Below are 16,558 nucleotides of genomic sequence, written 5' to 3' on the forward strand. Positions count from 1 at the left end.
AATAGTCTACTTGCAGTGGCTCCAAAACATCTAGAATCTTCTTTTTTTTTTTTTTTTTTTTTTTATATATATATATTCTAATTTCAGGGGATAAAGATAACAAAAAGACAGTGAAGAGCGGAAAAAGATTCCATTAAGAAAACGTAACCCAAATAACGTTTGGGACAGCAAATATGTTACATATATTTCGAAATGTGAAAGCTACACTTTGTATGCCATGCTTCAATGGGTCTGTGCAATTTCTACCTCAACGATTTCATTTGAGCTACTTGCAATAGTAATTTCTGATTACATCAATATCTCAGTCATTTGTGATGTCATATCTCTCCCCAAAAGTACTTATTGTATTAATTTCAATTGAGCTACTTGCAATAGTAATTTCAGGTTGCATCAATATCTCAGAGTCATTTGTGATGCCATCTCTTTCCCCAAAAGTACTTATTGTATTGCAGAATTCAAGCATTGTTGGCCTTTGACTAGGGAAGGGGTTAAGGCAGGTACATGCAATTCTAAGTAATTCAATGATTTCTCCATCAAATCCTCTGTCAATCAAAAAATTATCAATAACACTGTAAATATCATATGAATTGCTCAAAAGGTGAGTTATCCAATCAAACAAACTCCCATTAAAACGGTATGAAAAACTATTAATTTCAATGGGTTCCTTCCAGGTAATTAGCTCAAGAAGCAGAATTCCAAAGTCATAGACATCCTTTTTAACAAAACCCAACTCTCATACCCCATTGTCTACAAAAGAGCTATTGCTTGTGTCAATGACATTTGAATTTGTGAACATTACCCCTCCAGAACTTGATATTTTTGCCCACCAAAATTTGATATCCTGGGCTCAAAATTCTTATCTAACAATATAGATTTTGAACCCAAGTTCAAATGGAAAACTCGGAAATCGTACTTATGGTGAGGCCATGCTAGACCTCTTGCTACTCTAGTCGCAATTTTAGCCCTCAAAGGCCATTCCAAGATCTTATCCTTGTGCTCTCCTTCTCCTACGTGTAGCCAATCATAAAGATTTCCATGCATTATATATTTGTACACTAGAAGTTTCTCGTTCTATTCGCTACAGTATCCCAAGAGGAGAACTAGGTTATTGTGTCTCAATATACCCAGAGCTGATAGCTCAGATAGAAATTGTTTCTCATAAGATTGACAATTATGTAATCTCTTAACTGCAAGAAGCCAGCAATTTGGAAGCACTACCTTGTACATCATCCCAATCTTTCCCAATCCAATGACAATGTTTGTGCTGAAATTGCCAGTCACCTCACTAATTTTTGTAAAGCTCATTTTAGTAACCATTCTCTGCATCTGAGAAATCTATGGATCAAAATCATTTGTCATTTTGCATTAGTATTAATCAGAATAATAGAAAAATTTAACATAGATGTTTCTTTTAAGTCGTTGTATGAAGTGCCTGCTCATGACAAATTAAGGAGAAAGTATCTTGATCATTGGAAATTATTTCATGGAGGCGCGGCCTCTCATAGTGGCGACTCCACTAAGGATATTAAGGGCTAGACTTCAATTAGGTTATGGTGGCCAACCATGTCATTATTTGTTTATTGTTTTTTGTATATAATACGTCTGATATGTCATTATATTGCATGTCATGCATCATTTGCTTGAATGAAATTTATTTTATTTGTGTGCCAGCCCGAAAGCCTGGTAATATTAATCGAGGATTGTGGTCTTCTTGAGAATCACATACCCAGTGGTGAACCTACCACCTACCACGACAAGGATTATCATGGTTATACCATAGTGGTTTATTGGGACAAACTGTACCGTTCGGACCAATGCGGCGCTCCTGGCGTCACAAGTTGGGAGGTACGACATCCTAGCTTGTGGGAACCTTTAACCTACCTTCTACCCATCTTGCAATGACCTATAGAACCTACCTTTAGGTTGGTCCATGTAAATTGCATTGCATTATGCATGTGTTTGGCCATTGTTTGAACCATGATGAGCCCAAATCCAACACTTGAGCCCATCAAAATTGTTTGAACCTTGTATGCTATGAATGAACTCAAACCCAAAGGCCTGTGATTGAACTCTACTTTGTATGAAGCCCAAAATTGTTTCTTGCATGAGTCTAAGCCCAACAATTAAGCCCATCAAAGGTGTATATGCATGATCAACATCAAATGCCAAAAGCTCACAAGATGGATGCCTTCCAAGTGTAAGCCCAAGCCATTTCAAACAAATACCAAAAGATCATAATCAAGGTTCAAGCCTTCCAAGTGCAAGCCCAAGCCATTTCATCATAATCAAGGTTCAATCACACCAAGCCTCAAGCATCCTAAATGGACCAAGAAGAAGCAAGTGGCCCAACTTTGCCTCACTCTACATTTGGTTTGCAACATCATAGTTAAGCTTAAAGTTTGTTTGTTTATTCCATGTTTCTATGTTTCTTTGAATTCAAAAATTTTATGTAGCATTTAATGAGCTTTGTTTGTGTATATATATTATAACAAAAAACAAAAAAAATTAAAATTTTTTTTCAAGATTTCCAAATTTGTCCCAAAAAAAGAGAAAATTTTTCAAATAAAAAAAAAGTCTTTGGAGTAGGGGCATTGAGCCCTTAAGACATTTTTTGAAAAAAAAAAAAAAAAAATCTTTGAACCAGGGGCATTCCTAGTGACTTTTTCAAAAAGGTCCATTTTTTTCTTTCAATTTCAAGATTCTTAAAAGTCTCCTTTCCAAAATGGTACATGAGCATCCCTTCGACAAAACATTTTCTAAATCTTGATGTTTAAAGGCTTAAGCAATAAACTTGTACCAAGGAATGATTAATTTCATTTGATCCATGTAAAGACTTTTGCTACTTGACTTTGAATATAAGAAGAAATGGTCTTAAAAGGCAATAAAAAAGAATCTATCCATTGGAAAATCCCAAGAAGCCATGCACTTGATCCAATTTTCAAAAGTCTTTTGTTTCACAACATTAGGGCATTCGTTCTTTTTCTTTTAAGAGGAATTTATTAAAAGAGCTCAAGTCACTGTGCCTGCAAGCAAGCATTACTAGGGATAGGAGGCCATCTTTGGTAAAACAAGATTATACCTTAACACCTAGAATGATCATTATCCATTGCTAGCCCATTTGAGCCTTTAAACACTTAGCCTCTTTTTTGCATGAACCCACTAAAATCTAAACTTAGGATAGGAAAATTCAAAGTATGCATGCTTAAATCTCATGTTGAGGAGGAGTCGACCTTGTAGTTTTGAAGCTAATTGGTAAAGCTCTGCTAAAGATAAGAGATCATCAAAGTAAAATGAGTTTTCACTCAATCAAGGAAAGAGAAATGAAATTCCATCAATGTGAGAGAAAACAAAATGTGCATCAAGTTTGAAGAACCTAAAATTCATCATGCCAAGAAGAGTAGAAGGTTCATCCAAAAGAAAGTTCATCAAAAAAGAAAAAGATTCATTAAGCACAGAAAGGTGCAAGTGCATCGAGGCAAGAAAGAAATCTAGAGAGTGCATCAAAATGACAAAAAATCATTAAACTGAGAAATACAAGGAGGGAAAAGGGTCCCTAAAAGTTCATTCAATCAAGAGATGAAAGACCCAAAAAAAAAAGAAAGAAAAGAAGCCCGCTAGGCTAAAAACCCAAAAGGGTGGTCTAGGCAAAAGTTAGGGCCAAAAAGGAAAGAAAAGAAAGCCCGCTAGGCTGAAAACCCAAAAGGGCAGCCTAGGTAAAAGTTAGGGCCAAAGAAAAGAAAAAAAAAATTTGGAAAATCCTACCAAATTGGAAACTTGAAGATGCAACCTAAATAGAGAATAATTTTACAAGATGAAAGTCTAGAGGTATGATTCAAGAGGAATGAGCATAAAAACAAATGTTGATACAAGTGATCAATGAAGACTAGTGAGAAGATGGCAACGAAGAAATGGGAAAACTCCTTCAATACTTGATTTTTGAGTAATGCATACTTGGGGGAACATCATAGGGAATTTTGAGCCTTTTTATATCATTCATTTCATAACCCCAACCCAGCCTACATTACAACTCATGAGTAAAGACCTCCTTGAAGTCTTGCTAATTGTAGGCGCATCTTAAACTCTAATAATATTTTCTCTTGAATTAAAAAGGAAAAATGCTTAAAATTGTCAAACCCCATAGGATGATATGTCTGAGGAAAAATTTTCTCAAATTCTCAAATCCTCAAAATGACTCAAAAGAACTTCCAAACCTAGAGCACTCTCCTTGTTTGCACCTAACAATGTAATTCATAAATATTATCACACTTCACTTCTTGATTGCCTTTGGAGACTTAATCTGACGATGTTCAAAAGGATGAATCAAATTTGATTACATGAGTTTAATTATCTTGATCCTTCCTACTCAAAGAGATTTGTTTGACTCTTAAACACTTTGATTTGCCAAAATGGTTGTTCAAAGGATCACCTCTTGTACATAATTTTTTTTTTTTTTTAAAAAAAAAAAGGAAGAAGAAGAAGAAGAAGAAAGAAAGAAAGAGAAATCTCATTTAAAAAAGAAAAGGTCATTCTTTTCTAAAATCTAGTTCTCTTGAACTACGTCTTGACCTAATCCTCTATGATAGAGGTACGTAGGCAGCCTTGCAGAGGCCCGGTCCCATTCACCCAAACAACCTTGGAGAACAAAGTCAAAATAATGTGACAAAGTTGTTAGGGTGCATGTTAGGCTAAGCTCATTTGTTTTGCATCAGGCGTACTTAAACTTTGGGCATTGGCCTATTTATATTGTGTGCAAATATGTTCTTCTCGCATGAAAGAATGTTTTCATTTGAGGCACCAATCCATTTTTTTGGCCAGCACGTCCACACTAGGGGCATTGGCCAAAAATGTTTTCTTGATAATTGGTTTCTAACAAGCTAGAGAGAGAAAGCCATTTTACAGGGACCAATGATGGTGGACCTCTTTCATGTTCCTCAATGGTAACAACATCAAATGAATTCAGCTTCAATCTAAGCATGGAATATGCCCCAATTCATTTAGATGAATAAATCCATTGCTAATTAAAATTATCTTTTTGCAAGAATTAAGTAAGGACTTATCCAGCAATCTACATCAACTTCCAGCCAAAGTTATTCTCATTCAAATGATAGGTTTTTCAAAAAAAAAACATAATCATGAGTAAATATTCATCACTTTTACTCCATCTTCATCTTCATCTTCTTCACTTTTTGATAATGAACAAATCTTCAAATCTCAAAAAAAAAAAAAAAAAAAAAAAAAAAAAAAAAAAAGATAAAATTTTCAAAAAAAAAGATTTTCAATTAAAAAAAAAAAAAGATTTCCATATCTTTCAAAAAAAAAAAGAGAGAGAGAATTTTGAAAAAGCCTTGGGACTAGGGGCATTGGGCTCGTACTTCTTAGGTTACCATAAAAGGAAAAAAAAAATCATCAATAAAAATTTTCAATTCCTTCAAAAAAAAAATGAAAATAAAAATTTCATCAATAAAAATTGTCAATCCTTCAAAAAATTCAAGATTCCCAAAAAAAAAAAAAAAAAAAAAAATTCCATCAATCAAAATTTTCAATTCCTTCAAAAAATCCAAGTTTTCCAAATTCAAAAAAAAAAAAAAAAAAATCTTCATTAAATTCTCCTTCAGGAACAGAAAGCTATCATCCTCTTCCATATTCTCTAGTGGTGCAACATCAAGTCAATTGTCCACCCTCAGCATTCATCGAAGCATGGAATATGTCCCAAACTAGGGGCATTCGCCAAGTATGCCAAAATCTTTTCAATGAATAACTCTGTTACTAATTGAAAGTATTTATTTTGCAGGTATTAGGGTAAAAGGCCAACACACATCAATATGAATAATACCTTCCAATTCCATTGGACCTCTAGGAAGCACGTCCAAATTTTAAATCCATTGGACCTCTGGGAAGCACGTCCAAAATTCAAGTCCATTGGACCTCTGGGAAGCACGTCCAAACTTCAATCCATCAGACCTTTGGGAAGCACGTCCAAAATTCAATCCATCAGACCTCTGGGAAGCTTGTCCAAATTCAATCCATCGGGCCTCTAGGAAGCACGTCCAAAATTCAATTTCAATGGACCTCTGGGAAGCACGTCCAAACTTCAAACCATCGGACCTTTAGGAAGCACGCCCAAAACTTCAATCCGTCGGACCTCTGGGAAGCACGTCCAAATTCAATCCATTGGACCTCTGGGAAGCATGTCCAAAATCCAATTTCAATGGACTTCTGGGAAGCACGTCCAAATTCAAACCATTAGACCTCTGGTAAGCACGTCCAAAACTTTAATCCATCGGACCTCTGGGAAGCACGTCCAAATTTCAATCCATCGGACCTCTGGGAAGCACGTCCAAAACTTCAATCCATCGGACTTCTGTGAAGCACGTCCAAAATTCAATTTCAATGGACCTCTGGGAAGCACATCCAAATTCAATTTCAATGGACCTTTGAGAAGCACATCCAAAATCAAACCATCGGACCTCTAGGAAGCACGTCCAAATTTCAAATCCATGGACCTCTGGGAAGCACGTCCAAAACTTTAAATCTATCAGACCACTAGTAAGCATGTCTTGTACTCATTTTTTTCCCAAAAAAAAAAAAGAGGCTGCATACATGAACTTCGTTTAGACCTGATCCTCCCATTAAGAGGTATGTAGGCAATCTCCCTCGAGATTCGGTCCCCATTTTGATCCAGAACATGACCATCTGCATTTTTATTTACATGCATCATACATTCACCACGGTTAAATACTGATTGCAAAGTTAGGTGTCTCTTTCATACATTGGCATTCGCTTTTCAAGCTTTGCCAATGAGGGGCATCCTGTTGACACCCTATTTAGTAACCCGTATTTAACCTCACATGGAGGGGAGGATAAAAGGGCATTTCACATTGAAAATATGTATCTTGATTCTGGTCATTAGACCCTTAATCTCATTTCACCAAAATGATCTTGATGTTGTAACGATTAAATCGACTAGTCACGAGCCTTAATCGGACTATTAGATTGAAAGTTATCATCAAATCAAGTTTTAATGGCTGAGATGCACTATCACAAATTGAGTCCGACTATATATGATTATGAACAGTTAATTGCAATTGGTTATAAGTATAATCAATTTGAGATTGATGATATGTCATAATTTGATTGGTTAGGACTACATTTTATGGTAGGGTTACACACATCTAATTAACTCGATAGTTAAACATTAATTATTCAATGAGTAATTTGTGCAATTATCTTTTAATTAGAGTAAATTTAGAACCAATTAAGTCTGAAATGGGAGTGATTGGAGCCATTTAATGTTAACTGAGAGCTAATTTGGGGACCTATTAATGTTAATTATGCTGAAACCATTTTCTAACAAATGACCTCTGCTCACCATTTCATCGATATCTCTCAGAATATTTTGAATCTTGAATGAGGTTAATTTTCCCAGAAACTAGACATCCGGGGCTTCAATTTGAGCACAAGAATGAGATAACTCCGATCAGAATTGAGGCAGATATGATTTTTCAAAGTTGGCTCTACAAGCTGTTATAGCCGCTACAGGAAAACCGAACTTTGCTTACTCTTCACTCTCATAAATCTCCACATTTAATGTACCAGATTTTCCCAAACGCTAAAATGAGGTCTAGGTTCATGATTCCTTGTTAACCCTCATTAAATGGCCTTTCATTCATATTTTCTCCACCACTACTATATAAATCTCCCTTTTCCTTCATTCTAGGAGACAAAAAATCCCCCTCTCTTTTCTTCTCTTGAGTTCTAGTGAAATTGAGTAATCTTGTCATATCTTGGTCTTCCTGAGACTCAAGATATTGAGTGAGACTCACTCTCTCTCTCCTAGCTCTTCTTTTCCTCCACCCTTAGGACCTCCATCAAGAGTCCCCTCCTCCATTAAATGGATCTTGCATGAAGGTATAATCCATTTCCCTAACTGTTTGTTTATATTGCCATGATAAGAATTTAAGATTAAAGCATGATAATTCCCTTGAATATGTTTGAATGTTCTTAATTGTTTTTATGTGTTCTTCACATGTTCTTAGTTGTTCATCACATGTTCATGTATATCACTAGATTTAATCTTAAATCCAAATCAAAAATATGAAAAACATGTTTGTTTAGTAATTCTTTCAAATCCTTGAATCTAGGTTATCAATATCCACACACATTCACTAGAGTTTATTTTTCAATCCAAATGCCATGCTTAATAAATTGAATTAGGGTTTATCACATGCACACACATTAAGTTCAACATGTAAATTGATTGACATATTGGATGATGTGATATGAATGTTGGCCACCATAGTCTGTAAGACCGGTTTCATCGGGCAAGGTGGGTGCCTAACACCTTCCCACCTTGTAACATAGCCTCTGAGCTCAAATCAAGGGTTAGTAGATCAAATGCTTATCCATGTAATTTTCGATTTTTAGATTGTAACTAGGAAACAAAGCCATGTACTTTATCTTAGATTGTATCTAGGACCAAAGCCATGTAATTTTCCTATAATCAATGTAAATTCAATTTCAAATTAATAAAATGAAGAATTTTTCAATTATGGTTTTCTTATTTTTCCAATAATTAAATAAGTGGCGACTCCATTGTAAAATCCTTAATCTAAAGGGAAAAATATAACTAGTTGAATTTCTATTTTGAGAGGCAATAACATGACTCTACCCATTCAGATGGGTTCAGTTCATCAATAATGAAGATCAGGAAACTCCTTGGTCACAAAATCCTTGGCACAAAGACGCAGTAGCTTCTACAGAGAGAATGATGAGCTAGAGTAATTTCTATCTCCGGTCACACAATGTATGTAGGGATTTCTCTATTCCTTGTGCATGCACCCTGTGATAGCCTTTAAAATAATTCTTATATATGTCTAGAGTTATGAGAAAAGAAAACCTACACAAATACATATTGATATGCGTATAATCAAATCTGAAAAGTCTAATTTTGTAATTCTTGACAGATATAGCTTGTGTCGAGCTTCAATATTAAATCTTGATAGATACAGCTTCTGTCGAGGTTTTTGTCAAGCTTTAATGAACAACACTTCTTCATTTGTTTCTTAAACAGATTTGCATGAATTTAACATTTGACTTGAACAACATGTTTCTTGAAGTCTTAAACCATTTTAGATCTACCCAATTACAAATAAAGTGCGTTTTGTCAAACGATAAGCCAATTTATGTCAAATATGTCCCTAACACATATATCATATATGTGAAGTAGAGCTATGATAAGTTTGGCAGACCTAGCAAACAAGTCGAGTCAGGTTGGTTTTAGGTCAAGTTAATAAGATTATAAGTCATTTTGGGTTCATATTATAAATGAGTCATCTTAAACAGATACAAGCAGGCCAGATCAATTTGGTTACAGATTACCCTTATTTTTTCACATGTAGAAAAAAAAAAAAAAAAAGATTATATATATTGTCTTTACCTTACTCTTAATACAAATTAGAGAACAAATATTAATATACTAATAAATAAAGGTTAAATAATTATATATAAATTCTTAGTTTACTTAATCTATAGTTTGCTAATGATATCATCACCATAAAAGAACCAAAAAAAAAAAAAATTTCAAATGTCTTGGATCATAATTTTTCTTGTTTTTAGTTATGGCATATCATCACCATAAATGCAAAATGTCCATGTGAAAGTATTAAGAATGAATATACTATACATTTTAATATAGAACTATGAGGAATTTAAGAGCATGAGCACCAACTATGGTTTCTTCTAAATCAAGAAATAGATCCATTTTAAACTAGGATGGTCATTTTCCTATATTTAGAGAATTTAGGACTGGCCTTACAATAATGATAATGATGCAATAACAAGCTTAGCTAAAATAATTAAGTCTCTTTTTTGTTGAATAAAATATATGGGGTTCAAATCCCACCTACATTAAAAACCAATTTGTGTTTTTACCTAATGATAAAAAGCAATATTAATCTCAAAGTGGGTTTCATATATAAGTTGAAATTCTATTGCATGTATTTGAAAAAAATAATATAATATAAAGTAAAATAAAAAAGATCGCTTGAATAATGGGTCAACTAGTTTAAATAATCACAAATCATGTTTGCTAATTTAACCCATTGATCAATTCAGTTGGAATCAACCAGACAATAGTCAACCAAGAAAATTATTTTCCATTAATTACTACAACAACATATGCTTCTTAATCAAATAAACACTTAACCTGATCCTCAACAGGTTAGAAAGCTTAGTATTGTTTAAGTTTAACATTTAGATTTATTAAAATTGTTTGCTTGCCTACAAATCAACTGTAGTAGGGTTCTTATGTCCTTCTAGACCAGAGTAACGTAATTTTTCAAATCATATGGTCAATGGTTATATATCTAGAATGATTTAACAGTGGCCCAAGCAAACGAACAAATACAAACTGATAGGTAGCTCTTAATCAGAAACGATACTTAGCGTTTCCCATAAGCAGTTGGTCATTAAATAAAAGACTTTTACAAACAGCAGCTATTTTAAAGTTTAAACACATACATGCCAATTAAGGAATATAAATAATTTGTCTAACTTTTTGCTAGGGAGATAATACCTTGAAGAGCCTTTAATTAAATAGTTACTTTGTTTTTAAGTTATAACTAGTTGACACATCTCAGTGTTTTCAATGAAAATATCCAGAGTTCAAATCCTCTCTCCCCCACCTATTAAATTATCAAAAAAAAAGAAAAAAGAAAAAAAGGTTTTTAGTGGACCAAAATAGAGGAAAAAATAATAATCTTATTTAAACATTTTAATTTTGGATTATTGCCTTGATCCAATTAACTCAATTAATAAAAGTCATTTTACTTGAATAATTAAAGTACCTACTAAGTTGAAGCTACTCATATTTTTAATGGACAATTTAAAAGTTGGTAAGTCAGTGTCACTTTGAAAATTTCTCATCTTTTCAATTGATCCATTAATATTGGAGGTTTAGAAAATTAATATGTTTTTCACAATCTAGCAAGTTGAAACTGCTCATATTTTCATTCTTTAGCTCAAGTGTATATTATGCCAAGAAAATTATTTCATTTATCTTTAAAAAAAATGATTTTCATTGATTGTACATTGAGAATATAGAACAAAATATTAATAATACTTAGCAAATACATACACGTTTTTCTCTCCAAACTCCTCATATATATTTATTGTAGGGGTAAGGGCCCAAGATCATATATTGGACCTTGGGCTTCGTCCAAGGACATTGATAGGTCCGAGGAGGAGTGAATAGTTGTTAAATGTTCCCAGTTAAAGTCTCATAAGTAGGGAACAAATGAAAGGTTGTCCAAGGAAGAACTCCTCCTCCGATATGATGAATATAGTTCAAAGTATGCACTCAAGCAATTAGAGTGATCCTTCAAGAAGCTCCAATGATAAGGACATTCCTCATGAACATACGAGAAGGAAGGAAACCTAAAAATATCTAAGGGAAAGCTGTTACCACTACATTAAATACATTGCAGTTATTTTTCTAGTCACATTTATGTGGGGAAGACCTCTGAACAGTGTTACTTTGGCTACCACAACTCACAGAAAACCAAAGAGGGTGTCTGATGGGACAGGTACTCAAGTAATGGCTTGGATGATCAACAGGTGTAGGATGAAGATAATCTAAAAGAGGATATATAATGTGAAAGACTCTTCATGAAAGGGGATCGGAAAAAAGAGGGAGAAAAGACTGTAACAATCTAAATGATGTTGGTATTCATTTGTGATTGATTTATACAAGGGGGATCTCCTCGAACTGAAAATATATTAAGATCAAATAACTTATTTGTATTTGACAGTTGTTCAAATTAAATCTATCCGTTGTTCAATTCATTAGAGCCTAGTTCTTTAACCCACTCTCTACAAATTTATTGTATTGGGCTCATTGGGCCAACATCCCATACATTTTAGGCTTGGATTGTCAAATTAAATCTATTCGTTGTTCAATTCATTAGAGCCTAGTTCTTTAACCCACTCTCTACAAATTTATTGTATTGGGCTCATTGGGCCAACATCCCATACATTTTAGGCTTGGACTGTAAATCGAGACCCTATATTTATATTGAGTGTGAATTTTAAAAATTTAACAGTTGAATTGCATGTTCATATTTTATCCTTCATGCTTGCAAAATTTCAAGAAGATCAAAGATCAATTATGTTGTCATCAAACAAATGTTTAGAACATATGGAATGAAATTTATTGATAGAATCATAAATAAATTTGAATGAAATTTGATATGCATGATTAGGAACATGAAATTCAACTATTAGATTTTCAAATTTCACATTCAAAAAAGAGATATATGGAAGCTTGAAGAGCTTTTCTCCAAACTAGTTTAAGGAGAAACTTTGTTCAGTGTTGATTATAACATGTTACTATGCATTTTGCCTTATCATAATTGGACCGAAATAACTAAATAGGACTAAAATGGACCAAATAAGACCGAATGGGTCGAAGTGGACTAAAATGGACTGAATGAACCAAACTAGACCAAACTGATCTAAAGTGGTTTTGAAATGTACCGTAATGGACCAAATTGGACTGAAGTAAAACGAACTGGAAAGAAATGGATTAAAATAGATTGAAATGTTACACTTCAACTTTTAGATATCATATAGACAAATAAATCCAATACAACTATTTCTATTTATGTTTTCAAAGACAATAAGGACAAAAGGACAAATATATATGTGTGTGTGTGTGTGTGTGTGTGTGTGAGCACAAAACCTAAGGTGCTCTTAAAAAAGAGATTTGGATGCTTTTAAGGGCACCTCTCTTTTTGGGTAAGTGTTGTGGAGTCGACACTTATTTTTTATACAAAAAAATAAGAAAAAAATAAATACACATTACTTGCTCAGAATACTTTGACTATCCTTGATTGAATAAAGAAAAGTACAATTTTGGTAAATTAAACCTTACAAGGCTTTGAGTCCTAGTTACAACCTATGCAAAAGAATACAAAACTTTTGGTCCTAGTTACAATCTACCAAAATTAAAAAGAAAGACAAAGCATAGGTCTACCTATCCAAAAGAACTAAGTTCAGAGGCTAGGTTACGAAATGGGAAGATGTTAGGCACCCATTTCGCCTAGACAGAGTCTGGTCTTCTAGACTCTAATGACTAATATACCATTTTTCCATAATATGAATGATATGTTGAACATACATGACACACTTAACCAAAACTAAGTCACATAAATCTATCTTATGAATGTATCCAATTTTTTTGAAAAATTTAGATCTGCTTTGTAAATTAAAAAATTTTGAGATTTGTAAAGAAAACTTAGATCAATTTTTGTGTAAATAAAAAATTAGTTTTGTAAGGAAAATCAGATCTGTTTTTATGTAAAGAAAGGAACAAGATTTTTGTAAAAAATGTCAAATTTGTTTTAATTTAAATAAAGAGAACTAGGTTTTTACTAAAAAATATCAGATATGTTTTGGAACAAAGCTAAAAATGGTGAATTTTATTAAGAAAAATCATATCTGTTTTGTGAATAAGAAAATCTAGATTTGTAGAGAAAATATCAGATCTTTTTTTTTTTTAGTGAATAAAATAAGAAAGAGATTTTTTTTTTTTTTTTTTTTTTTTTTAGAAAAGGAACTACACTCATGAAAATAAATCTATGTTACATGCATCAAACAAAAACCATCTCAATTTTTAACTTTTTCTTTTAAATTCCAAAAATCTGCTATTTTTGTACAAAGAAAATTTTCTCAAAAAGATCAGATCTGTATTCAATGAAAATACAGATAAGTTTTGATGTGTAAAAAACATCAGATCTGTATTTGAAGAAAATACAGATCTATTTTGATGTGCAAAAAAAAAAAAAATTAGATTTGTATTTAAGGAAAATACAGATTTGTTCTTGTATGTTAAAAAATCCTATCTGAAAATTTCAGATCAGTTTTATTTATTTATTTATTTATTTATTTTTAATTAGTAAATTTTTGAGACTCAAAAGAGAAATCATAAAAACAAAAATATACTAAGAACATGTTTTAAAGAAAAGTTTAACAACATGTGGCAACAACATCAGAAATCAAAAATAATAAAAGCATCCTAAAGCTATTCATGCATCATCAAGAAGAACTAATGAAAAGGAATAGAAGAAGAAAAGAAAAACTACCTGTTGCATGAGTGTGCTCTTTTTAGTGAAGGAATATTTAAGGTTCAAAGAAATTTATTCAATTCTCTTTGAAATCTAAAATATTTTGCTTACAGAAAAGAAATCCCTAAGGCTAGAGCTTCTAGAACATCTTTAATGTAAGAGGGAAAAGAAAAGAAGAAAAGAGCCAAAAATAGGGGGGGTCAGAGAATGTGAAAAACTATGCTGAATTTTGAGATGTAGCCTCTATTTATAAAGGCTGAGATGTTCGAAAAATTAGCTAAATGATTAGAATACAAACTGGAACGCGTCCTTATCTCTTAAAAATCTAAAAGGATGTGTTTTATCTCAATCCAAGTGCCCTCAGGCTGGGGCCCACATTTGTGCGAATTGGCACTTGAAAACTGCCAGTCGGCACTCCAAAAGTGCCAAATGGCCCTTTTGGGTGCCGGTCCCGTGTTTGAGTTTTGGTCCACTTTGGACTCCTTTTTGAGGTTTTTTGAGCCAAGACTTGCACTTAGACGCGTTTTTAATCAATATTCTGAAAATTAAACCCCTTTTCTGATGATTCAGGTCTTTTCAGCAATGATTATCCTGTAGATAAATAGTTCAAACAATCTTGATTATCCACAATTTTGTAGTTATCTAATTACCATCGTGACCATTAAAACCTCAAGATCATTTTTATGATATGCAATGAATGAACTAATGCATGTAATGCAAACATGAATTTTGGGTATATGAATGGTCATTCTATCCATCTTCTTTGATTAAATTATGGGTGCAAAATCGAGTGTCTACAATATATATTATAACAAGCAAACATAATCCAAAAATAAATCTATATACAGATTTTTCCCTACTTAATTCTACACTTGTATGCCATGCTTCAATTGATCATGTAATTTCTACCTTAGCAATTTCATATAACGTATTTGCAATAGCAATTTCATATTGACTCAATATCTTAGAGTCATTTGTGATGCTATATCTCTTCCCAAAAATACTTATTGTATTGTACAATTCAAGCATTGTTGGCCTCTAACCTGGAAAGGGCTTTAGACAAGTAAATGCAATTCTAAAGAACTAAAAGATTTCACCATCAAATCCTCAGCCAATCAAAGATTTATCAATGACACTGTAGACATCAGAAAAACTTGTCAAAAGATGAGTAATCCAATCAACCAAACTCTCATTCAAATTGTTTGGATAATTATTGATTTGAATGGATTCCTTCCATATAATTAGCTCAATAAGCAAAACTCCAAAGTCAGAGACATCCCTTTTAACAAGACCTAACTCCCAAACCCCACTGTCTACGAAAGTGATATTGCTCGAATCAATGTCAGTTGAATTCATGAACATTATCTCCATAACTTGGAATTTTTGTGCCTCCAAAATTTGATATCTTTGGCTCAAAATTCATATCAAGTAAGATAGAGCTTGAATTCAAGTTAAGATGGACTACTTTGAAATTACACTTATGGTGAAGCCATGGTAAGCCTCTTGCTATCCCAATGGCAATTTTAATCCTCAAAGGCCAATCCAAGATCTAATCCATGCTCTCCCCTGCATGTAGCCAATCATAAAGATTACAATTCGATATATATTTGTACACTAGAAGTTTTTCCTTCCTTTCTCTGCAAAATCCCAAGATGGGAACTAAGTTATTGTATTTCAATGTACCAAGAGCCAATAACTCTGAAATGAACTGCTTCTCAAATGATTGACAACCATATAACCTCTTAACTGGAAGGGTGAACCATTTGGAAGCACTGCCTTGTACATCATCCAGATCTTTCCTAACTCAATGGAATTGTTTGTGCTGAAATTGCTAGATGCCTCACTGAATTTTGTAAAGTTCATCCTTGGAACCATTTCCTCCAACTTATATATCTGTGAATCAAATTATTTGCCATTTTGCGTTATTATTAACGATATATTTCAACAAAATTGAACAAATAGATGTTTCTTATAATTATTTATGCCTAATTATTTCAATTACCCAAAAAAACCATCATATTCCCACCACCCCACCACCACCTTTGCCGGCAGCCACTACTGTCACAGCCAATCGCCGCCACCAAGCCTACAACCTCCAACGAAACTCGTCACTCTTCCACTTTTGTCCCTCCCAAACCCATGAAGAAGATGGCAACTGGAGCTAAAATATATGGCCTCTATACGGTGGCAACCCATTGTGTTGTTTGGTTGTACTGATTTGGGTCAAGGTTATTGCAGATGGTTGCAATTAATGGTTTGTGAGATTACGTGATGATCTTTGCAGGTGACTCATGGAGATCGTGGTTGGACAGTTTCGAACCCAAAGTACTAGTTAAGACCGTTTTAGGCTAGGGATGAAGCAAATGGATTCAACATAGAACGTAATAAAAGAATTACTCTGACACGTTATTATCCTTTAGAAGAGATTAAAATTATCT

General features: G+C 33.3%; 1 protein-coding gene across 1 annotated transcript; it reads right to left on the reverse strand.

Moving 5' to 3' along the window:
* Positions 1 to 301: 301 nt before the first annotated feature.
* Positions 302 to 15,995, reverse strand: LOC115965198 (G-type lectin S-receptor-like serine/threonine-protein kinase SD2-5). Its single transcript, XM_031084379.1, has 4 exons — positions 15,804 to 15,995; positions 1,125 to 1,335; positions 800 to 1,007; positions 302 to 542 (listed from the first exon to the last, which is right to left on the reverse strand). Exons 1-4 carry the CDS (start codon positions 15,993 to 15,995, stop codon positions 302 to 304), a joined length of 852 nt encoding a protein of 283 aa, XP_030940239.1.
* Between the last annotated feature and the right edge of the window lie 563 nt (positions 15,996 to 16,558).

Source organism: Quercus lobata, chromosome 10, assembly GCF_001633185.2.
Source record: "Quercus lobata isolate SW786 chromosome 10, ValleyOak3.0 Primary Assembly, whole genome shotgun sequence".
Taxonomy (NCBI): Eukaryota; Viridiplantae; Streptophyta; class Magnoliopsida; order Fagales; family Fagaceae; genus Quercus; species Quercus lobata.